The sequence below is a fragment of the Rhagoletis pomonella genome, unplaced genomic scaffold, assembly GCF_013731165.1.
Source record: "Rhagoletis pomonella isolate Grant_MI unplaced genomic scaffold, Rhpom_1.0 Rhpom_scaffold_00004, whole genome shotgun sequence".
Lineage (NCBI taxonomy): Eukaryota > Metazoa > Arthropoda > Insecta > Diptera > Tephritidae > Rhagoletis > Rhagoletis pomonella.
Window position 1 is genome coordinate 32864172 of NW_023458558.1, and position 26560 is coordinate 32890731.

At 33.5% G+C, this 26560-nt stretch overlaps 2 protein-coding genes across 13 annotated transcripts in view; one reads left to right on the forward strand and one right to left on the reverse strand.

Annotated features, from left to right (window-relative positions):
- The window catches only part of LOC118737481 (RNA-binding protein Nova-1), a 290538-nt gene extending 282012 nt beyond the window's left edge, over positions 1 to 8526 (forward strand). For 10 of the 12 annotated variants that reach the window (XM_036468008.1, XM_036468018.1, XM_036468011.1 and 7 more), the window contains 6 exons: positions 6721 to 6833; positions 6909 to 7157; positions 7235 to 7496; positions 7564 to 8014; positions 8083 to 8340; positions 8403 to 8520. In XM_036468008.1, coding sequence (XP_036323901.1) covers positions 6721 to 6833; positions 6909 to 7157; positions 7235 to 7496; positions 7564 to 8014; positions 8083 to 8340; positions 8403 to 8490 — 1421 coding nt within the window. In that variant the 3' untranslated portion in view covers positions 8491 to 8520. Of the gene's footprint in view, positions 1 to 6720; positions 6834 to 6908; positions 7158 to 7234; positions 7497 to 7563; positions 8015 to 8082; positions 8341 to 8402 lie in introns of all 12 variants that reach the window. The other 2 variants (XM_036468006.1, XM_036468007.1) reach the window with 1 other exon arrangement.
- The window catches only part of LOC118737480 (pneumococcal serine-rich repeat protein), a 104935-nt gene that overhangs the window by 50193 nt on the left and 28182 nt on the right, over positions 1 to 26560 (reverse strand). The window contains exon 2 of the mRNA XM_036468004.1: positions 11770 to 11909. Within this exon, the coding sequence (XP_036323897.1) occupies positions 11770 to 11787 (18 nt within the window). The 5' untranslated portion in view covers positions 11788 to 11909. The remainder of the gene's footprint in view (positions 1 to 11769; positions 11910 to 26560) is intronic.

Here is a 26560-nt window from a genome sequence, read left to right on the forward strand (position 1 = left end):
AGGTCATTTTGGTATCGATACTGTTGAACCAAGTATTGAGTAGGTATCGAAAAATAAATACTCGTATCGAAACTCGATACTAACAACCCTATTCCCACATCATTGACGGAATTCATCGAATTACTATTGTCATAATGGATGCGCCTTTGACACAATATAAACATTGTTTCGTCGTTTTCGCGAACTCAGTAATTAAAATAAATTTGCGACATAGTATTAGGGGAGGTATGAAACACAATAGTCAGCCATTGGGTTTTGTCATCAGCGTAGGAATAGCAAAAGAAGACTTTTTCTCAGAAATATTTTATGAGCAAATTTTGTCTTAAACGAGATTAACTTTCTTGTAATCTTTTCCAATGAATTGTCTGTATTAAACACCATTACCATCATTAAACATATAGTTTGGAGTTTAGGATTCCCAGATAATAGTTAACGTATGACATAAAAAACAAAATTGAACTTATTTATTTTATAAGGGTAGCCAAAAGTATCGATATGTGTAGAAATCGATACTTTAGGGCCGATATTCTTCAGGTATCGATACTTTATTTCGATACTACTTCTTATTTCTTACTGTAGGCTGTTCGGAGTAGGTCCCTCGCACATCTTGTGTACGCGCCAATCTATTATTATTATTATTACATACCTCTGAACAATTGATAGTCCGTGGAAAAACCAAATATTTTTCAGATTCGCCAACGTCAGTAAAAGGATAAGAACCACTGGTCTAGTCTATTTTTTTACTGAATATCTGCCCCAAACGCCGCTACAGCTGGTACAAATGTAGTCGAAACTGGTTAGTTGCAATCCGGTTAACTGAAAAGTCTGCTTAATTGCCACGGAAACTCTGGCCCCAATTTTATTTTAGTTTTTTCATGCAATTCCATCGGTTATTTGAAACTTCGGCTATTTTCCACAAATGTTTGATCAGAACCGCAAACCGTTTAAAAGGTTTAAAGGTACGTTTCAACCAATTGTGAATAGAAAAAATTTACCCATTTTTTTCTTTTTGTTATATATGGTAATACATACTATTTGACAATATCAAATTTAATTGCAACCCAACTCATTTGACAGACAGTTGACACTTAAACTTGCGCGTTATTTTTTTTCCGAACCGTTGAACCGAACCGAAACCCCGGTTCAAAGACCAAAAAAGCCGCTATGAAGAACCAATCCAAAAGTGGTGAAATGGTTTGAACCGCTGAGCCGAACTGACCAAGTTTTCCATCCGGTTCACGTCCCTGTAAAAAACAACCCGCTACACGCAAATAAATTAGTGATCAGCTGTTTAAATCGAATTGTCGAGCAAGCTGACTTACCGCCGGTTTCACCAGCAATTTAAATGGAAAATGATTTCTTATTTTCTGTCAATTTCCATATGAAATTCAAAAAATTAAAATCATATTTGCTTTCGTGAAATTGGCTGTTAGTTCGAATTGTAAAATTGAGTGAACAAAATTTGGATAGCTAAAATATGGCGGTTTAATAAAAGGTCACTTAATTGGCGAATGTGCGGCCGCTTCTACACCGCAGGGCCTGCGTTCAAGCCCTGGTCAAAGCAACATCGCAAAAAAATATAGAAAAGGGGTTTTCTCTTATCAGCGGTTGTCCCTCGGCCGGCATGACAAACCTCCGAGTGTATTTCTGCCGTGAAAAACAGCTTCTCATAAAAATACAATCGCCGTTCGGAGACCCTACCGTTTGTGTGACAACATCAAGGCGCACGCTACAAATCGGAGGGGAAGCTCGGCCCAACACTAACATATGTGTAAGCGCCAATCTATTATTAATTTTATTATTAATTGGTAAATATTGCATTCAACCAAAATCTAATTCGGTTAATTACAGTTGACTGGCCGTAAAAACGGTGTCTCAACTAACCGGTTTCGACTGTATTTAATAGTTACACGGTGCGACCGTAAATTTTAAATACAAAAAAATCAATGTATTCGCAAAACTGTTCACCAAATAAAAAAGAACTGCATTTCTAGGTTTTCTCTCCGACGTCAGGTTTTTTAATTGACTTTGAAATTTCATAATTATGATTTTTTTTCAAAAAAATTAAAAAAAAGGTAGTGCAATGTAGGAAAACGGTACGGGTATCAGATTAAATAAAAAATTCTATAGAATTACAGCCCGTTAAATTTTTTGGTGCATAAGGACGATTAGGTATTGAGAATGTCCTTATGAAATTGTATCCTTCAATATCCTTAAAATTTTGCGATAATTGTTTTTGAAAAAATTATAAGTTAAGAACTAATATACACTCGACCACATCTTCGATTCATCCTTCTAATTTTATTAGTTTAAGAATATTAAAATAATTAAAAGGGCATTTTCAATACCCATTCCAAAAAATTTTAATATTTTCTGCAGCATTTTCTCTTCATTTGGTACACATATTTTGATTCGCGACTATAATGATTACTTCGTGTGTTTCGAAATTTTTTTATTTTTGTCGCACGGTGTTATATGTACATACGTGCGTAGGAACATCGATTGCTTAAAGTAGTTATAAGGCCATCTACATATCTAGGCAACGCAATTACTAAATTTTTTTTTTCGCAAATTGTTGTTATGCTTAGTGTAAAGGTCGCAATTATCGATCCATAGTTTCAACCGGTAAACTAGAGAAAAGCATCAATAGATTAGATTTCGCTGTATTAAAATTTAAGACTTTTCTCACTATATAAGCAGTATTGGCTTCGAAAGATAGCCAGTGCTACTTAGGAATTTATATAACTACATACTCGTATAAAGTTGAAATAAAAGGAAAGAATTTTTGTGTGACCACCTAAGCAAAATGCAGAGTTTTTATGAAAATAAGAGTATATTCCTAACTGGTGGCAGTGGTCTCCTTGGAAAAGGTAAATTAGCAGGAATACCAAATTGTATTTACTAGTGATGTATATTTGTACCTTTTCGAAGAAATGTAGCTAAATTGCAGTACTAACCGTTCCTTGTGGAACTACATACCTATCCGTACTTGGACGGTAGCTGTTCAAGTGTGGGTTAGAGCCATAAACCTCCTCGAAAAAATAATTCCAGCAGTATGTGATCTAAGACAGCCGAACAACAAAAGTGAAAACCACAAAAAAAAAACTAAAATTCAAATCAAAGTTGTAACGGCATCGACAACAACTAAATATGAATGGCATTGTACCAAAGTTGCAATAATTAGAGAAATGATATTAAAATACAAGGGCGACAAATACATATGTACATATAGAGCGCTTGAAATGGCTGGCTTGTGATCAGGGCTGCCAACTATACTTAGCTATGAAGTGCCATATCGTGGATAAAAAAGTGCCAGAATGTGCAAATAGAAAAATAAAAGTGCCAAAAAAGCTGCCACGGCACGGGTGGAGCCAAGACGACAGCCCTGCTTGTGTTGGATGGATGTGCATTAGGGTGGTCCTAAATAAGGGAAGTCGGAATTTTAATGCTCTCACCCCTAGGATTGCTTGAATCGAAAAAAATGTACATCAAACTTTTTTTATTTTGAAATCAAAAAATATTTAGTGGTAACTCAAAACGCTCAAAGTTTTGTATGTATTTTATGTGGGGAAAAAAGCACTTTTCGTAAAAAAGTCTGCTTCTTTTCAGGAGATTCCAATAACAATACCCCATTGTTTATTTAACCACTTTTTAATGATACAATTTTTTTATTTATACCCCGATTCCATTTTCTGAGGATTTCGGCGGACCTATAAAATATAGTTACTATGAAAAAATGGCTAATAAATAATTGAGTATTATTATTGGGAATCTCCTGCAGAGAAACAGGGTTTTTCGATCGGAGAATATTGATTTTCAAGAATTCCATACCATTTCTACGGGGAGAACGCCCATATAAAATACATGGAAAACTTTGGGCGTTTTGAGCGACCTCTAAATATTTTTCGGTTTCAAAATAAAAAATAGGGGTATGTTTTTTTCTATACTGGGCAACCCTAGGGTGTGAGAGCATAAAAATTCCGACTTTAAATTTTCAGATGCATTTTTGGGCCACCCTACTGTGCATTAATGCGCAGTAATTTCTATTTTGATGTATAGAGCAACAGCCGGCTACCAACATTCGCTATCTCTACGGTGACCAGATCTATGTGAACAAAAATCGAGACATTTCTACAGCATCGAATCCGAACTTACGATTTTTTTTTTAGACATAATATCTTTTAGCAAAGTTTTATTTAAGACAAAACAAAGAGAAAAAACTTTAAAAATTATCGCAAAAATGTATACCTACACACAGAATATACGGTGGCAAGAATGTCTTTTTTGGTGTTTATCGTTTTTTTTGCTTTTAAACCGAAAACCGAAAATTCGGATTTTACATTCCCCAGCATTGGATAGTTATTTTGCAATTCCTCGTGATAAGAATGAAATTTTACGGCGTACCACAAACTTCAAATTAACTACATACTCAATTTTTGTTTGCTGATCTAGTAGCTAAGCATAACCGCTTGTGAGGTCGATTGCGAATATTGAAATTTCGTGCAAAGTTTGAAACTTGGATTTATATGTCGCTTGTGAAAACATAACCCATATTTTAATAAAAAATACACAAAAAATATTCTTTTGGAGTAAATCAGCGATATGTATTGATTTATAAATTAAAAATCTTTTTGTGAAAAGAAATTTGTTTTTGTATAAATAGGTCCAACGTTTAATTGCATTTCGTATATTTGGAAAGGAAGTTGTTATATAAAATTAAGAGAAATTATTGCTGTAATTAATTTGCCTTGCACAGCAGTAAGTAATAAGTGTAAGTGAAGATTTAATTTGATATCGTTTTTTTTTTTTGTTTTTTTTTTGCGGCGTTTCTTTATAATTCGGTTTTTTTGTAATATAGTTTTTTTTTACGATTTAAAACCTGAATAAAAAACGTGATTAATAAAAAAAAAGGTTTTTCGGAAACGGTGCCCGTCCCTAACATTTTAGCAAGCTCTGGCTACTTTTCTTTGTGTATTGCTTTTTTTGAAAGTATAGCTTATTATTAAAAAAACAGTAAATCAAAATTTCAAACTTTGTAGAAGATTTATAAAAATTCGATGAATTTTTAACAAATCGTGATCAAAATTTTAAATATTTTAATCTGATTTTTTAGAATTGTTTTGCAAAGTGCAAGTTTGCAGTAGCTTGGACTTACTGTATATTTTTGCAATGAATGAATGTGGGGGTTCTGACCGCCCCGCTCCCCCAAAAAATTGCAAAATCGCTATAATACTTATGTATGTATTTATACATTTTTAAAAGTCTCCATTTTCTGATGAACTCAGAAAACTGTAAGAAAACGTGTTAGTTTCGGTGCCTAGTGGAATGCGTCGTAAAAACGAAGCAGACCAATCTTCATGGAAGAGCGAACGCGAAAGCAAAAAAGAAGATAGCTATGTAAAAGTTACTGTTTCAAAACTCACTATATTCAATTTTTATATATAAAATTTGCAAAAACCTACACACTGCGATTTTGATTATTAATGTTATTAGGCTCTTATTTATCCAAATTTTCAGATGATAAAAAAAAAATATACAATTTGGATGTTACTTGTTGTTGTAGACGTTTTTTTAAATTATGGCTCACTATTATAAAATCACATAACGCTGTTTGCAAGTGGACTACTCATTTGTGCAATATTAAAAAAAATTCAACAAACTTTCGTACAAATTTCGAACTTTTAAAAATTCTAAAAATCAATCGACATTTTTAGCTATTTGAAACGTGTACTTTATTCTACTAGAATTCAATAGGCTACAAAACTGCATACTCAGAACTTAATTAAAAAACTCGAAATTTTAACGAAAATTTGTAGATTTTTTTTTAAATTGCATAAATTGTTAAGACAGTGTCACTCGATTGGTACATTTGTACAGATTTGTAAATTTTTATATTGGGCTATTGGTAAAAAAAGTGGGACAATTTTTTTTGCATTCAAAAGATTGGTACAATACAGCGATGTTCTATTGAAAAATTTCAATAAATCAATTTTCAATTTCAAACAATTGGGATACGATTTACACCAAATTTTAGCAAATACCCAATCGTGTATTGTATTGTATTGTATTGTATTAAACTTGTATTTATACGGATGTTGGTAAAGAACGAACTATAAAAAACTAACCGAAATTAAATAACAACAAAAATAGTATTTTAAAACTTGTCAAAATTTGGTGCGGCTATAATTTTTTCGACTACTGTACATAAGTTGGCTATGATTACTCGGCCGTGCTATCATAGTAGCACAATGCCACTCATATTTGACTTACAAACAAAATACGGGCAGGAATTTTAAGATTTCAACCCTGTTTTTATGAAAAATTTTATTTTTATCAGTATTTTTCTTTTAATCAAAATATGTAGAAATAAAAGTGAAACTAAAAAAAATTTTGCCAGAACCCCTCCCGAAAAAAAATCCTGGCTACGGCCCTGCAGTTTAATATACTATATAATCTGAAAATTAACTTTCAGTTAATCAACAACCTCTACTTAAATGGCTCATCTGAAATAGGCCTTTATTCAGTTTGTTAACTTTAGTACTTTCTGTAGGCGGATTACTTATATTATAGTGAAATGTCGTTATAAATGGTTTTAGTTTTAAATTACCTTTACAAAAATTACAATTCCGTTCACGTTGCAAACAATAAATTTTTCGATTTTTAACTTTTCCTGTTCCATATATGTATGAGGTTCAATGACAAGATTTCTAACTTTCACAGTGTTACTCGAGAGCTTGATGCGTAAGACTGAAGTGAAATACATTTACATGCTGATTCGTGCCAAACGCAATATCACTGCTGAGGAGCGAATAAAGAAAATTCTCGCCGGTCAGGTAATAAGTAATAATCTCTTGTTATATAAACATTGTTAAAAAAAAAAAAAACACTTTTTAATTTACCTTCAACAGCTCTTCACAAAAGTAAGAAAGTTGAAGCCCAATGCACACCAACTCATCACACCCATACATGGCGATTGTGCACAACCGAACTTGGGTATCTCCAATGAAGATCGAAAAATATTGATTGCAAATGTGGATGTGGTGATCCATTGTGCAGCTACAATACGTTTCAATGAGCCACTCTATGATGCGTTGCTCATCAATGTAGTTGCAATGAGAGATTTATTAGAAATGGCAAAGGAGATGCGGCAACTAAAAGTGAGTCCTTACTAAGTAATTAATATGCTCTTTTATTCATACATATCCCCATACTAAATATTCGCTTGCGCTCACAGTCTTTTGTACACATATCAACCGCTTTCTCAAACTGTGTTCTGCCGCACATAGAGGAGCATGTCCATCCGGAAATTCTTGGTATCAGCGCACGCAAAACACTTGAAATTGCCACGCTGCTGGGCCCAGAGCTTACAAACAGTTTGACTGTGAATTTGGTGCGCAGCTTTCCCAATACTTACACTTTTACAAAGGCGCTGGCTGAAGAGCTGATTCTGAGTGAACGCGGCAATTTGCCAATTTGCATTATGCGGCCCGGCATTAGTAACTATGTTCATATCTGATCTGCTTTATATTTGTGTTACCCGTAGTACTTTTTTATATTTCACAGTTACTTCTACATACGCCGAACCTTTGCCGGGATGGATTGATAATTTTTACGGGGCAGTGGGCACCTTAATGGCCGTAGCGCGAGGTTCACTACGAGTACTATTTGCTCATAACCATCATCCCACATTTCTGGTGCCAGTTGACTTTTGTGCGAATTTGATTTTGGCATGCGGCTACAGCGCTGGACACGTGGAAGATGTTGATAAGAAAACGGTCCGCGAGCCCACAGTTTACAACTTTGTACCGACTGATGGTAATCAGATTACCCAAGGTGAATTATTAAGATATACCGCTCGCTATGCAAAAGAACGTCCTTTTTCAAACTTACTGTGGTACCCATTTGTAATGGCGGTTGGTTCGGTGAGGCTGGAAAAGTTTCTGGGAATTTTATTGCACCTTTTACCAGCATTTATTCACGACATTTGGTTGCGATTTCAAGGCAAAAAGACGAGGTAAGCTTCTTTTCCAAATAAACATATTAATAAGTATTTACTTTAGTAAGCTTGCTTCACTCTTCCAGAACGGTTCGCATGTTTAAAAAGCAGGAGCAATTTCTTAGTGTATTGAACTATTTTAAAGCGAACGTATGGACTTTTGATTTGGCGAATACTCAGCATTTGTGGAATCGTCTCTCAACGGAGGATCAAGTGAATTTTGCATTCAATATGTCTGCGGTAAATTGGCAACATTATTTTCGAGATATGATATTCGGCTTGCGTCAGTATTTGGTTGCTGAGGAAGACGCGACTCTACCGAAAGCTTTGAAGCGCTTGCAGATGTAAGTGCAACAGATAATAAACCTATGATAAGAAATGTCTACTTATTCTCTTCTCTTTTAAGCTTTAAGTGGGCGCATCGTTCAATTCTGATTTTGTTGGCAGTGGGTCTACTACTATGCATTCGTGTAATAATTAGTTACTTTAAGTGAAAAAATGTGTGTAAAATTAAAATTAAAATTTTATACAAATAGTCACCTAAAAGAAAAATAAAAAAAGTATTAAAAGGCTGAGTTGGAAATTAAGTTGAAAACCAGAAACAATCATTACCGACCTCATGGTCACCCCACATAGCCGTATTGGTATCTCAGAGGGACCAAATTAAGTTATGATGCCGTAGAGCTAGCTAGAAAAAGGAATTAAAGAAATACAAAGGCATAACATACGTGATTTGAAAGGGTTGCTCACAACTTGTGAATTTTTTAAGGCTTTTCCTTCGGACTTATAATTTTATGCGACTATTTGAATCCCCCAAAGGTGTAGATTTTCTTATCCACGGGCCTTTCCGGGCCTTTTGGCGCGCTGTTGAAAAGGCTGTTTCCATGATAATTGGAGCAAATAGCAGGATCTCTTTTCTTATGGATTCTATGTATAATATTCGGGCATGAAATCTGCAGTCAGACTCAGGGAATCAGGACTCTGGGAAACTTGCTAATTCAGGCTTCAATAACATCCAAGCATTCAAAATGAGAGATCCAGTATGGCGAATGATTTAAAAAAATACGAAACGTTTATGAAACTTTATATAAGAGGTTTTCGTGTAGTTAATTCCAAATTTGAAGTCAGATCCAATAAGATAGATGATTTTAAAAAAAATTATTAAATTTTTATGAAACTTTCCATAGCGTTTTTTGTGGTAGTTGATTACGTATCTGAAGTCAGATTTTGAAAATTAAAAATAGCGGAACCTAAATGGCGGATGACTTTTAAAAAAATTATTAGGTACATTTTTATGGTAGTTTCCATAAGGGCGTTTTGGGGGTAGATGATTACGAATCTTTAAAAAAAAACTACTTAAAAAAAATTATTACATTTTTATAAAACTTTCTATAGAGGGGTTTTTGGGGTATCCTATATGGCGAACGGATTTGAAAATGAAGGGGTATCAGAAAATGAATTCCTCGGTGTAGGACTTACAAAGAAGGAAAAATAAATACGAAATACTTTAAAATAAATACACACAAACAAAATTTCAAAATTAAAAAATAAGCAACTAAAAACTAAAAAAAAAAAGAGTTCTAAATATCGCCCTGAAACCTCCAAGCGGTGGGCCCTGGATACTACATTTGTCGTAGGCCAACTGCAGGCGTTAGAGCAAAAATGCAGATTCGTTAAAAACTCCCATACATATTATAAAAATTTAATATATTTTTTTTTTAATACATTCTTCCGCCATATTGGATTCATTATTTTGTATTTTGAGAAACTAATACCTGTATCAGATTGTGATGAGCCGACCAACAACCCTATGAAATTTAACTTGAAACATTAATTGTCCTACGAGAATATAGGGCCTGCGAAATTTTTGATGTAAATCTTAAAAGCGGCATAAATTCTGGGTATCAATCGAAATGTTTCTTTGCTGGAGTAAAGAAGGGTTGCCACCTGTTTAAAAAATCACATTAAGTAAGAGAAACCTGTATCACCATATGGGTGCCAAACGAAAGGGGCTTCTGAAAGTAGTAGTTACAAAATATTTTGAAGAGGGTTGCCACCTGCTTGATATGTCGAATTTAGTTTACTTATACCCAAGTTACACAAAATATCAAAATATTGATGTCAAACGAAGGAGTGTTAAGAAATCTTTAGTTGGAACTCTAATAATATTTTTGAGGTGTTGGTGGAGGGTCACCACCTACTTAAAATTTTAAATTTAAAATATTTTATAAGTTAAATGAATTATTAAAATATGGGCATCAATCGAAGGGAGTTTCAAAATTTCTAATTTCTGAGCTGTATTTAGCGGGGTTGTTTGAAAATTAAAATTCCACTTAATTCATCAATTAGATTTCTAGAATATTCTTGGATTGAAAAAGGTTGTCAACGAAGCGATATTCTGCGGAAATCCGCAATAAAATCCGCGTTTCGCTAACTTTAGTTAGAAAAATCTTGCCGTATTCTATAGGAATCCGCAATAAAATTTTACGGTTTGCAAAAATCCGATGTTTAACACCTTACTAAATATATCTCATCATAAGTTTTCGAAAATAAATTACAAAAAATTTTAGATTCTCACAAAATAAACCATCTCGTCATAAAGAAAAATATTTTGAAAGTAGTTCTTGAGAACCCCCCATTTTTTAACCACGTTTTTAATAGAGAATTAAACAAGGACAACGATGGTATAATTTTGGATGCCTAATTTACTGGTCTTCACTATGCACACCAACTTCAAAAAGTTCAGCTGTTAATAGCTAAGTTAGCTTTAGGACAATCTTGACCATATTATATATAGAAATGTTAAGCCCGTTTCTTTGGCTTTAAAAAGACGTTAAGATGAAGTCTCTACGATGAGCAAAACCCGAGATACAACCAACGATTTGAAGAAGTACATGATTAGTCAGAATCACGAAAAAATGCAAACTTTGACAGATCATATCTCCGAAGAAAAAAAATAAAAAAAAAATTCCCTCGAAAACGTGTTAGCTTATTTCATGTATAGAACCCATACAAAAATTTTAAGCGAATCGGGGCCAAGACATACATACATTTTTTTACGAAATCCGTCCGACTTAAAAAAGAGTGGCTCATATCTAAGTGCTTGTTTCGTATGCAGGGATCATCAACGTCTGAACGTTTAAGTTCTTTTAAATGGCATGTTCTAAGCACAGCGATCAAAACGCGGAAACGAGGATGCCAGAGTCAGGACTGAGTATCGCCGAGTATCTGTAACTGCATAACCAGAAGAATGTAATGTGTTTATATAATGTATATGCGTTAACACTCCTTCGCCTTAGTTTCTTTTAAGGTTTTTTCAAAATCACGAAACTTTTAGAAGAGCTCTTGCTCATTAGGATATGTTGTTAACATTTCCATTCTACTTAATTATGCGTTGAAAGTCTTATTAAAAAATTAACTATGCGCTTGTTATTTTCTTCCTGACAAAGTTTGGCACATTTTTTTTTTCAAATAAATGGATATTTGTTTGCCAAAAATAATGAAGTACTCAAACTACACATATGTATGTATGTACATATGTAGATATATATATTTTATGAGCCTATACAAACATACATACATGAAGACACCCGCACTAAATATATTTTAAAATACATATGTGTATGTAGTATGTATGTACATATTTACTTAGTTTTCTTGTACATTTGTATCTTAATATATATTAGTCAAGATTTATGCGATTTTCTCGCATTTAGCTTTTGTTTTTTTTTTTCTACGAATGAGTGATAAAAATGATTCATATGTCTACTTACCGAATTTATGGTAGCCATCGTGGTGAATAGTGGTGGTGGTGTTGGCGATGGTTATTTTGTTGGTGGTATTTATGGTTGTAATGGTATTGGTGGTATTGGTTGTGGTTGTGGTGATGGTGGAGAGGAACAAAATCAAAAATCTGCAAAAAAGAAACAAGAAACAGAAAGATGTGTAAAATTCATTGATGACGCTAAATGATGCAAAATATAATAACTACACACGGTGGGCAGGAAGCGAAGATAGGTTGCATAAAAATGTCGACAAAATCTGAAAGCAGGGTTGTATTTGTTGATATCTTAAGGTTAAGAATCCGCTTAAATTGAAATCCTAGCTGCTCCTGTTTTAAAGATATCCACATTTTATATACTTCTGATAGGATATATTTGGAAGGCGTACTTCTCGATAATTAGAGCATATTTATACGAAAAGAAATCTCATACAAATCTGTTCCCCTTTTTTAACTAAAACGGATCAAATCAATGTGAAACATTTTCATTTTTTCCTACCGAAAGAATAATTGATCGAGATTTATTGGGCGCTACCGGTATACAACCTAGATAAAACACCACAATTACCTTTTTCTGTAGCGTGAACTTTCTCATTACAAACACTTTCAATATCGCAATATATGTATGTATGTATACAATATTGTATGCTATATAATACGGTAGTAATTTTTTATTAAAGGTTTGTTGCTATAAGCAAGTAGCGCAGGCCAGTCGCACTGCGCTTGTGCAAGAAATAAAAATGCTCTAACTTAGGCCAACGGTACTCCTCATAATAAGTAAATAAATTCAAAGCTTGTATGAGATTTATTTTGGTATTTATGTACTCTTCTGTCAGGAAATAATGACTATTGTACATCCAGAACACAAATGCGATCATAAAGAAAATCGCATGAAAGTATGCGCTTTGTGTGTAGGGCTGCCAGACGTCCCGGTTTTCCCGGACATGTCCCGGTTTTAGACTATTTGTCCCGGTGTCCCGGTCCAACCTTAAAATGTCCCGGGTTTCATTTAAGTGTCCCGGTTTTCGATTTGATTGCACAAATTTTGCTTAAAAATGACTACGCTGAGAGAAAAAACGCGTTGTAATATTAAGAAAAATTTTATGAATTTACTGGGGGAAATAACGCATAGTAAACATGAATATTTTTTATTTGATTATCGTTTTGAAATGTTCGTACTTAAAAACAATACTTTCATACCACGCACACGTGGTGTTGAATCAAACTGAACATTTGAGTGCACATTTACATGTCTGGCTGTAGCTGAGTGCACGAAGATGCTTGCCACAATTTGCTAATTTCCAGAGCGTCAGGGTTCAAATCCCATTGCAGACAGCATGGAATTTAAATAAATTTTTTTTAACTTAATTATGAAAAAGCATCCGTTAAGTGCAAAGCGCTTCATTTTAATATTGGCGTATTTCAATTGAATATTTCTATACTAAATACTAAAATTTGTATACTTAAATTATTACGAGTTGGGTTGGTGCTCTTTCATATGCGATTTTTTTTTTAAATGTAGCACGTTTTGCATAAGCAATAGTTGATGATTAATATAAGTATGTACCTAAATACGTTAAAATGACATGCACAGAGTTTTACAATTATAGCAAAATCCAGAAGTTTTGAAACAAGCTCACAGCAACGAAACAAATGACTGATATTTTAATGTTACCTTGTATTTGTTTTTTTTTTTCGTGAAACCTAGATTACTTATAAGTACCGTGCCGTACAAAATTATTGGCTCGGAGACACTTTCATCTGATCACAATTTCTAATCAGATCTTTTAGAAAAATGTTTAAAATGTAGCTTTTGAGCCAATTAGTAAAAAGCAAGTCTGAAGTTACCAGAAAATTTCGTTGATTTTTTGCAATTATTTATTTTTTGCTGACAGTGTCTTCCACATACAAAAAAATGTCGAACATAGTTTGTATGGAAGAAACTCTCAGTAAAAACAATACCAAATATATTGCCTCGTTCAAAGCCATGAGCAAAATCGTGAATACATGGTTTTCCGCAAAACAAGCGGATCTTAGTAATTTTGATAAAAATCTTAACGAACTCCGCACAGCTTTGAAAAGTACTGGAATTTCTCAAACTGTCAAAATCCATTTTATCCTTAAACATTTAAAGCAATCTATTTCATTCTTGAATAACGATGGTTTGGGATTATGGTCCGAGCAGGCCGGGAAGTCAGTTCATAGGGAATTCATTAAATTCTGGAATAGATTCAAAATAAATATGATTGATACACCAACTTTTGTGAGTCGTCTGAAGAAAACTGTAATGACATTTTCATTCCAGCATATATAAAAACTTAACTAAATAATAAAATATTTAAATACTAAAATGCATGACTGTATTATATGGTAAGCCAACAAAAAAAATAAAAGGAAACAAAAAACAAATATAAAAAAATAAAGCAAGAAAAAAATATAAAAAAATAAAACCAAAAAAACCAAAAAAAGAACAAAGAGGTGCAAAGTAAGTTGCCTCTACGTGGTGCGCCTTGGAAACGATTGAAACCGGCTAAAAACTTACATAAACTTATATTTTCACATAATATATATACACACATTTACTCACACATACATTGTTGAATATTTAATTCACAAGGATGTTTTTCTCTTTCGCAAAAGTCGGTCCTATCATAACTATGTAAAATGTGGATATCTTTAAAACAGGAGCAGCTAGGATTTCAATTCAAAGGGATTCTTAACCTAAAAATATCAACAAATACAACCCTGCTTTCAGTTTTCGTCGACATTTTTATGCAACCTATCTTTGCTTCCTGCCCACCGTGTACATATGTATGTATATTAGGGTGCCTCACCAGAAAAAAAAAAACAATTGCGCTTTTTTCCTCAGAAATTAAAAAATGTATTATATTTAAAGTATTCTGCCACAATATTTCGAAAAAATATTAACATTTACGTGAGCCGGACCGATTTGAAAAGATCTACAAAAATTAAGTTCTTTTATATGAAATTAGATTTAAAAAAAAACTTTTCCGAAAAATCACCTCAGAGTTTACGCTTAAATGGTCTGCATAAAAATGTTGAAACATTTTGTCAACGGAATGAAAATATTAAGATTTTTGAAAGTACTGCTAGCGTAAATCTTTATATTTTCCGTAATTTTTCGCAAAATTCTTAAAGTAAAATAAAGAATACATTCTTTTAATTCCAATGGAAAATTAATACCGCTTTTTATTTATTGTTTTTGTATGAAGAGTGATGCACCCCAAAGTACACATAACAAAATATGTATGTATTCATATAAGCACAATACAAAAATATGGAAGTGTGCAACTATGCCTTAATCTAAAGTGTGGTCTAAATAATTTAATAAAAAATAAAATTTTCCGCATTCTTTTTTTGCTCCTTTCCTTTTCTTACCCCTTTGACAGCTAACAAAAACAAGCAAGTTTTTCCTGCTAGCAGTCGCTACCCCTCGGAAAGGTAAATTCTAGAGAAATTATTTATAAAAAAAATTCGGATGCAGGGGAAATGGAGAAGATGCTCGGTCAAATGTTTAGCAAAACTTGGAGCGCCATGCGCTATGTACACACTGAGAATAATGTGACCCATAAAACTTCAAAGATTTTCTATAAGAATAGTTTTCAAATAAAAATGTATCACGCAGAAAGATTTCTTATTGTTTTCACGTACAAATTTTCATTTATTTTTTTATAAACTAGCTTAAACCCGCGGGTTTCACACCACGTTTTCATACACACATACGAACTTATATGCAAATTAAATTAAAAATGTTGAGATACTATTTTATTTCTGTTCTCATTGATAAACTACCACATCTCAGTAGTTTAGCCGATTTTAGATCATATTGCAGTGAAAGGGGCTGATTCCATTAAATTCGAATTTCGTTAAATCTCAATAAAAAAATGCAAATACCCTTAAATACTTTCTAATATACGCTGCGTGTAAATTTCTCTTTTTTCCAGTAATTCCGCTTTTTTCCATAATTATAGGCTTTATTTCATATATGAAGTATGCCAAATTTTTGACTGAAGAATGCCCTATTTCAGAACTCGGTTCAAAGACATCCTATTCCAGCTACCGATGCAAGCACGCCTTATCTTGACATATTTTCAGTTGAAAAGGGCGTTCTTTAACAAAATTCTGAGATAAGGCGTTTTCAATCAAATTTTGAATTAGGGCTTCTTGAAAAGTTTTCTGAGAAAGGGCGTTTTCGAATCGGCTGCCGAGATAGGTCGATCTTCCACTCAGCCGACGATATGTAGCTGAATCAATCCACTTCAATATTTGTACAGTGTTTTGCCCTTCTTTGCTGAAAATCAACTGAGATAGCGTAACCACTACATTATCTTAGGTTCTAGTTTTCGGCAATAGCCGTAGGAATTCACCGACATAAGTAATGGACATAATCACTTTTGAGCGAATTTCAATCAAAATCACATTGAATTCAAGCTGAATGGGGTTGAAATTAGCTCGGAAGTGAATTGCAGAACCTGCCTATATATTCGAAGCGAAAAAAAAAAACTATTAAACACCTTACGTTCTATTTCCTTCACCCATTTATTAGGTGGCCGATGACGCAATGAGAAAAAAATATTTGACTGGCACTTCAGCAATTCAAACTCGACAACGAAATGTAGAGATAAAGAGACACCTAGAATATAGAGATAAATTCATTTTTTCTTTTTTGTCTGCTGCGATTGAGCTTCACTCTTAATGTGCAGCTGTCAATTTTCCTGTAGGGTTTATATGTGTGTACACAAATTAACATATTCATATGTATTTTCATTTAAATTTCATAAGCGAATACAATATTCACACAGGCAAATTGGTGACGTTGAGGTATACGTCGTTGAACAGGAAGATGATTTTGGACTGCCATAATCAAAAAAAAAAAAAAAAACCAAGCAATAAACACAAGAGCACAGCAGAACAACAACAATGTGGTTGTTCACACCGGTGCCTGATTATCAGGTTATCAGGTTGTCTATGTGTATTTATAAGTAAAAATATTTTTTTTTATTGTTCGGTATAGTACCAAGATCATTTGAAGAAAAAAAAACTATTGAAGGATAGCCACCTGTTTAAAAATTTCGATTAATTAAATTGATAAAATATACGAAATATTACCATAAGGGCATCAAGCCAAAGAAGTTTAAGTAGGCTTAAAGTCGAACCTAGCTTACAGGAGGATTGACACCTGTGTGAAAATTTTTAACTCAATCAAATTGATAAACTAAATAAATGAAATATTACAAGGTTTAAGAAAGGTTACTGTTGGAAATATTTTTGTCACCTAAATATTTGAAAATTTTGACTCATTCAACTTTTAAGAATACTTACTCGAAAATTTTTACAATATGAGTACCAAACGAATGGTATTTGAGAAATCGTGATTTGGAAATATTTTGAATCCTATCAACTACAATGTAGATCCTACATATACATACGTATTTAAAAGTAAGCTTTACTAGACAATTTTTTTTAAAGGGTTTCCCCTATCTAAAAGCCTAACAGTTTACATAAAGAAAAACATTATAACATCTTATCAAACATATACAAATTACGCAATGAAAAAAATTAATAAAAAATCTAATGAAAAGATTAAAATATCACATGAAAGCTGTTTCCTTAATGAAAACTTAAAATTGTAGCCACCATTCCGTAACATTATAAACAGTTAACTTTTAGTTATAAACAGGGAATGGATTTTATGGAAATTGCCTTTTTTCTGCTAAAGAGAGTTAGGGTATATTCAATTAAGATTTCCACAATTTAACTTTCGCTGATTCCATATATACACATTTAATGTTGCCTTTTTTAAGCTATTTGCCTTGTTTTGCCTATTGTACCTTTAAAAAAGTAGTTATAGCGGTCAAAGTCTTTATTCCTGATAATAGAAAAGAAAGAAAGGAATTTCTGAACCCCATTGATCTACCTGGGTAAAGGTAAACACCCACTATGTGTAAAACCTTCTAAAACTCAGTATTGTAAACCTTAATTAATATTAGCATTAAATACAACGAACGCAACTTATCTTTTGTTTAGTTATTGTTGCTGCAGCAGCTTATTGAAAACAGAAAACAGACTGTTTCGACAAGGTTGAACCAGACAAAAAGGGATGTTGTATGGTTTAGCTGGACACCAATTGATCCCATATCGTTTCTACATACATATATCGTCTTCTTATGTACATTCGTACACATCAGTTAGTTTTTCCTTACTAGTTTAAGCCTTGGGTATAAAAATATGAAATCTACCAGAAAAAAATTAATAGATGTCGACGCTAATTGTTGCCAAAAATACCATAAACTGCCAGTCTTATTAAATTTAGCTTTATCCATTTTCCTACATACTTATACATACACACATACATATCTACATTTTCCCAATTACACTTTATTTCTTTTTGCGTGAAGATGATGAATGATGTCGATGATATTGAAAAATATGAGAATGAATACGAAAACCGATGTACATACATATTTAGTATATAAGTATGTATGTACATATGTACTACATATTTAGGTAGCTTACGAAACTGATGGCGTCGAGGCCTCATTCAAAGAAAAGGTGTTGACATTGAAGTACTTTTGCCGTAATTTAGCTGTGCACACATTTCATATGTATGTATGTATGTATGTAGTTATTATATTTTTTCTTCCTTCTTTTTTGTTTGCACCCACACCTTCGAGCAGAGTACACCGCACTCAGGTACCCGTTTATGCCCAAGCCTAATCGTAAAATGACTGGTAAGTGAAGAATTGACATTTGCGACGAAATTCCTAAGCAAATACGTAAGAGGTTTTTCAAATGATGCCGTCCATGGCAGGCCAACAACAAAATGGCGTTGGCGGCTTACTCAAGGTGTAGCCAACGCACCGGCCGCAACGTGAAGGGACGGTCAACGAAATCGCGAAATGATGGACGGCGAAGCGGCGCAAGTTGCTGTTGCTGGTACAAAAATTTGCAAATGTAGAAATATGTGTATTTTTATTGTTTTTGACAAGCATGAAACGCTTCGAATATTTCAACGCTCCCTATGCGCCGTTACGGCTGCTACTTATTGTTAGCGTTGATGCTGCTACTGCACTTAGTTCATTTCATTTTAGTTTCTAAATTCGATTTGCTTTAATTTCAATCTGTTTTATTTTTGGTTTCGGTTATTGTTGTTTTAGGTTTTATTTTTACATACTGCGCGTTTTGTCATTGCGCTGCTCGTTCGGTGAGCACATGCATGTATATGTGCTGGTATGTATGTAGAAAATGTAGATTTGAAAAATTCGCGCGCGATTGTCAACTTTAGAACACTGATACAAGAAATTTATGTATGCCAACAGTTGCGATCTTTGCCTCAAAGTGCTGCTGTCCGCATTCAAAAATATTGCAAAACTTGTACATAAATATATTTTGTATAAGAAAATTACTACAAATATATAGTACTTTTTTATGGGTGCTTCAAATGTACATACATACCCGGGTAGCCAACTCGATTTTGATAATTCCCCGATTTCGACAATGAAATTTCCCAATTTTGTCGGAAATTTCGTAAATTTCCCTACCCATAGATATCTGCTTATTTGCAAAACAAAAAAAAATGTATGTGTTTTGATATATTCCTGGTCTTCCTGTTTATTTTATTATATCTTTCATGAGCATGAAGTGGTAATATAATTTTGGTTCGGTGTTTGTAAGTAGCAGTAAATGATCAGCCGTCGAGCTGGGTCGATTTAGCCATACCCGTCTCTCTGTCTGTCCGTCTGTCTGTCTGTCCGTCTGTTTGTATGCAAACTAGTATCTCAGTTCTCGAGATATCCGGATGAAATTTAGCAGGTGGGTGTATTTTAATAATGTATTAAACCTTTGTCGGAACCGGAGGAATCGGACCACTGTAACATATAGCTCCCATACAACTAATTGTTCAGATGCTTATAAAATTTTTCGTTATAACTTCTCCCTTTATGCAGCTGGGGGCATACAATTTTGCTATACTTCCACCCATTATCAACAGAAAACTTAGTGAAAAATACAAAGATCGGGTCACTATAACCTATAACTCTCATACAAGTGATTGTTCAGATATAAGAACAGATATAGGAACATGAAATTTTGCACTGTTATCACTCAGTATTTTCACATTTATCATAATTTTTTTTGTTATTTAACCTCTTATTATCTACGTTCTTTGATTAAACTTTGTTGATTTCTTTCTAATTTTTGTACAAAGTTTTAAACTTAGATTAACAAGGTTTTTGTTATAGAAAGAACTATATTATTTATTAAAAAAGTAAATAAAACTAATTTAAAAAAGAAAAAACAAAAATAAAAATCCGAGACTTATCCGTATTGGGTGACCTATACACTCATATATCTGATAAAATTATAACCAATACTGTTTCTTGGTAATCGACCACAAATATTAATAATTTGTATTCTTACTAAAAAACTTAAATATAAACGTTTTCTATGCCTGCAACTTTATTGGCTTTTTATTTGATTTTAGCACGCAATTTTTTAAATCACGATACAAAAAAGGGAAGCATCTTTCGAAAGAGAAAATGAAAACGATTCAAATAAGTACTCGATACTTTGCCGATCTGAGTAGGTATCGATAATTTCAGTCTTTTGAGTACAAGTACTCATTAGAGTGATACTTTAGTGGTATAGATTGAGCCCTAACTGTCAGTAGTGAATTATTTACCAATTGAGGGGAGAACTTAATAAAAAGCGGAAGCAAAAGGCTACTTACAATTTCGTTGCTGCAAAGACTGATCCTTTAAACTTTTCAGCAGACAGACTAGGAAATTCAGAGCTTTTGTGTTTTAAATTGAATTTAACTTAATTGACAGCTCTAAACCTAAGTAGTAGATTACCCCAGTAGCGATTTCTATGAGCCTCTTCCTCTAACCTGGCCAGAGCAGAGAGTGTCGCTTTTCCTATCCCCCATAACGGCTCTGCACCGATGGAAGGGGTTGATGCTCCTTTCTTCGCAATTTTATCACCAATCCCGTTACCTTCATTACCAATATGTCTCGAAATCCAGAAAACCTAAACCCGATTGATCAGAGCAAGATTATTCAGCTTGTCAAGTCACTCTATCACCAGTTTCGATGTTACCTTATGAGATCTGAGGGCCTTGATAGCCGCTTGGCTGTCAGTCAATATCACAGATAGTTTCTCTTTATATTAAAGTCCGCGCATCTTTCTATGGCGCATATTCCAGCCTGGAAAATGGTCATATGCTTTCCCATGGGTTCCTAGTATCTTAACCATGGTCCTATTACACCTACCTTCGTACCCTTTTTAGTCAATGAGCCATCAGTGTCCAGCTTTTCTTATTACTCAGATCAGTTTGGAACCGCTTTGCAAAGTTGAAACTCGGATGCTTGGTACCCCTCGGTATTGCCATTTCATGGTACCCGTCTTTATGTGAATATGGAGAGCGGTAAGAACTAAAAGAACTTTCAAGAATCTACGTCATAAATGGTCCTACAGCGTTATTCGCAGTTTCTTCCACGTGTGTTTTCCAGAGTAGTTTTTGATCTAGTATTACTCCTAGGAATTTGACCTCTTTTTGATACATAATGTTGGTACTATCTAGCATTATCGTCTTCAGATTATCACGTTTATATTTCCTTGAGAATGCTACTCTAGTGTCTTTGCCGGATTTACATTCAGTCCAATTTCAGGTCACCATTTCTTGGTTCCATTCAGTCCTAGTAGGATTCTATCACAGGTTGTCCTCGAATTTCCCCATGGATATTATTACATCATTACGTCAACATACCCCTGGTAAGTTAGCCCTATTTCTGTTAGCTCTTGGAGCAGTCCGTCGACGACTATGCTCCATAGTAGTGGAGATAAAACTGCACCTTGCGGACAGCCCCTTGTTGCTCCGGCTACAACGGTAAATATTATTCATACACATGTACTTATATGCATATATTTATAGTACATACATATATTTACCAAACTGCGCTGTCATTTACAATAAGGTTGTTTCCGCTGTTGTACAACCATAAAATATACTACAGAACATGTAATTTTTAGCAAAAAAAACCGACATCAACTCTCATATAAAAAAATATATATATATATATATCGCATGATCCACTGATCGGATCTTAACCAGATTAGTGTGGGACCACCTCTGAGACACTACCTTTCCGATGCAAAATTATCAAAATCGGTTGACGTAGTCCAAAGTTATGCGGTAACATACATAAAAAATAAAATAATAAATAAATAAAAAATGCAAAAAAAATATAAAAATATTCCGACGAACTGATAACCTCCTCCTTTTTTGGAAGTCGGTTAAAAATTATTTTTAACCAGATAACCAGGCAAGCGTGAACAACCACAATGTGATATCAAATATATATCGGCATGGTGGGACAATTAAACACATATAATGCTAATAAAGTGCTCCAATCGTACATAAAATCATACTTCCGTCTATTTAAGTGCCTTTTAGTAAGAAAGGAAGCTTGTCTAGGAAGTGTGAATGTGTGGTGTCAAAAGCGACTGCCAGATTTTACTGTTAGTTCATTACAATATGGATCTTTGATTTTACTATATAAACTCAAACATACATATCTACATACGTACATATAAATTACATACATCCGCATCCATATACATACATATATGTAACTATGTAGGTAAGTATGTTTCTTAATTAAAATTATTCACAGATCTGAGTAATGAAGGCGTCACGCCTCAGTGCACCAGCCACTTGGTTCTTGCTGGTTTCTATCTGGCACTGCCCCGCCCGCCTTGCGCTCCGTGCCTTCCTTGAGAAGTGATGCAGAATGTAGTTGTGACGACTGACGATGGCTGACTGGTGATAGTGAATTGCTATTTAGATGGCATATGTATGTAGGTATGCAAACATATTTTTTGACAAAAATACATACATACCTACGTACATATGTATGTATGTAAGTATGTGCATACAAACAAGTGCATTTGCAGATGATCCCATAAATGTATGTATGTAAATACATGTGTAGGTACTTGCATATGTACGTATGTTTGATTTGGTTATTTTATGTTGTTGTTGTTGTTGTTGTTGTTGGCTTTGCTGTCGCCCAACGTGTGTACACGCCACATAGAAGAAGAATGTTGTCGAGCGCGACGACAATTTGTTTCCGAAATGTTTGGCAACACGCCCAGTGAACCAACGACTGACACAAGCACAGCCTCAAAGTACTCTGCAGCAATGAAAAACACAACAAAAACAACAACAGCAACTATGACAATAGCAGCAAAGAACTTGGCAATCTATAGCAATGTGCGAATATAAGATGAAAATTAAACACATGACAACAACAGCAACTTATCGACCACTGCAATTACGACGGCAACAACAGCGGCAGCAGCAGCAGCAACCACAAAGCCAAACTTACCACAACACTTAAAAACGCAAAGAGGCAGAAAAATAGTCAACTTCAAATCATAAGGATGAGAAAAGGCGACAGATGTACAAGAATTTTGAGCTACCGCAGCCAAACCACAAGCGCGCGGTTCATCCTCATCCAACTAAATACTCGTAATATGTAATGCCGCTACCAATTCATATTTATACGCTTTTCTATGACATTCGACTTTTATGTATGTATGTATTTATTATATTATGTATAAGTTGAATCATTACTAATTTCGTAAAAATGTCACTATCAGAAATACTTTGAACCTTGTCCGGCTGCGATTTTAAAGGATGTCAAGATTTATGGCATAAGAAAATATATACATACGTACGGTACGAGAACGTAAATACGGAAGAGACATTTTAGCAAGTTTCGTCTAATTTTCTTTGTTTAAAGTTTTTTTATTATTTTTTTAAGAAAATAAAGTTTACCATATAAAAGAAAACTTGTGACACCAAATTTTAAACTTTGCAGAGCATTTATAAAAATTCGGCAAATTTTAACAAATGTTCATCAAAATTTTAAACTTTTTATTCAGTTTTTTTCTTAAGATTTTTTTGAGTACGCGGTGTTGTAGTCCATTAACTTTTACGTAGTATAACAAAGTGCAAGTCGATTTTTGTCGATTTTTGGTTCGCGCATTTTCTTCCATAACAAGTTTGCTCGGCAATTTTTTTATATGGAGAAAATGAACAACACCTTCCACAGAAAAAAATCAACAGTTATATTTTGTTATAATAAAATTGAATGGGCTACAAAACTGCGTACTCAAAATGTTCTTTCGAAATCAAATTAAAAAGCTCAAAATTTTTATGAAATTTTGTCGAATTTTGCTAATTTTTGTACTAAGTTGGAAATTTTGACTTATATAGTTTTTGCTATATAACGAGCTACACATAAAAAAAATATATAAATAAACGCAATGGAAATATCCAAAGAATGCTAGCAAGTCTCTTCCCTATATATATTTTCGCCACTCTATACACTGTTTGTAATATTTACAATGATTTTCTTTTTAGCTAAAATTTCTTTGTGATGCTTTTATAAAAATATGGTTCATACAAATCAGAGCCTTTAAACTTGTATTTGTACGGATCATGAAGTATAAAAATAAAGTATAAAAAACTAACCAAAATTAAATAACAACAAAAATAATATTTGAAAACTTGAGAAAATTTGGTGCGGCTATAATTTTTTCGACTATTGTACATTAAACTACATCACCAAAAAAGTTGCGGTTTTTCCATCGGGATTACCAAACCTAGTATATTGTAAGACTTTTACCAAAATATTTCGGAAAAGTATTAAGATTTACGTGAGCTGGACCGGTTTTAAAATACCTCTAAAAATTAATTTTTTATGAATAAAAATAGTTTCTTAAAGGAATTTTTGGAAAAAATCCCGTCAGATGATAAAACAGTTTAAGCTTAAAAAAAACTACATAAAATAATTTAAAAATTGTATCAAGGGAATCATAGTAATGAGATTTTTGATGCTGTTTTTTAACTTTTTACAAAGATTTGTGTAAGAAAAACTTCCATGACTGCTCCAAAACTTTACCGATATAGACTTATGAGAGGTATCAATAGAAAGGTATTTTTTTACCCTTCTTATTTCTTTCACGTCCCAATTTTTTCTTTATTCAATACCAAACATCTTACTTCAACATGGAATGACACTCGTTTATCTTACCTTCCTCTTTCGTACTTTCAATGAGCTTATTCGCTAATAAATTAAAAGGGTGAGAAAATACCTTAACTCATAAGTGTAAGTTGGTAAGGTCTTTGAAAAAAATGCAAAAACAGCATCAAAAATCTTATTATTATGATTCCGTAAACATTTTTTTTTTAATATTTTTATGCAAACTTTTTAAGTTTAAGCTGTTTAGTCATCTGAGGTAATTTTTTTTTTAAATATTAAAAAAAACTGTTTTTATTAAATAAAAATCTCAGTTTTTGGAGGTATTTTCAAATCGGTCCATCTCACGTAAATCTCAATATTTTTGCGAGATATTTTCGTGAAAGCCTTAAAATGTAATAGACTTTATAATTACAGTGGAAAAACAGTACCGATTTTTTTTTGTATGGGGGGCGATGCAGTATATATACTGTACATTAGTTGACTATGATTACTTGGCCGTGCTATCATAGTAGCACAATGCCACTAAGTGCATTTGAAAATTTTCAGGCAATAGCCTCATGCGAAATATTGTGTGAAATATTTTATTTTTTTCAGTATTTCTCTTTTAACCAAAATATGTTAAAATAAAAATGAAAAAAAAAATCCCAGCTACGGCCCTGCCATGTACGATCGTTTCTATTAAAATGTTTTGAATTACTAAAAAATCTCAAGAAATTATACATATTCGTACATCATGGCGTATGAGTAACACATTTTTTATTCATTCTTAAACGTTAGGTTAAGTATAGAAAATGGTCACATAATAGAAGACACTTGAAATTTTAATTATTATTTCATGTGCACCCCAAAGGCCCTTTTCTTAGCTGTTATCCTTGTCCGCCTCGAATTAAAAAGAGTTTGGCAGTGTTCAACCTTCATTTCATTTTTTTCCACGCATCTAATATTGCCCTTTTCAACTCTGTTTTACTTTCAAATCTGGTCAAATTTATTTTTTATGCCCATATTATGTTTGCAATTTTTTGCTTGAGGGTTAAAACTCATATATTTAGGAGCGAAATATGTTCTTTGGGTACATATAGTAAACTTTCACGATGAATAATTTTGTAAAACATTTTAACTAACTAGCGTTCACGAAAAAGGATCATTTTGACCCCGTTTTGAAAAGTTTGAAGAAAATGTCATTTCAGAGTTCGCTAGATGATTAAAATGCTTCAGAAAATGATTCGCCGAAAAATTTCACAGATATTTTTCTTGGCATCGGCGAAAAAATTCAAACACTTCCATCCAACACATCCAATTACGATGCCAACAAAAACTCATTAACTACAGTAATAAATTTTACCTGCCGGTATTTTTATCGCCGGCGCCAATTTGTGGCCCTATTAGCTTGGTTTTTCTAAAAACTGTACTTAATGAATTTCACCTCTCACCCCACGCTATATTCCTGGTGATAATATGATTATTCCAAGTAATGTCGATGGTATGCATGAAATAAATTTACAGTTACAAATTTCTGGTGTTGTCTAGACTGCCAAGTGTGCAAATGTGTAAATCGGGTGAACCCTGCTTTATTGTTTGGCCGAACTTCTCCTCCGATTTGTGGCGTGCGCTTTGATGCTGTCAGACAAAGGGGAGAGACCGTCAGTTGTACGCCGACTCCGAACGGCGATTGTATTTTAAGGCCAGTATGCAGCTCTCAAGAAATGCAAAAAC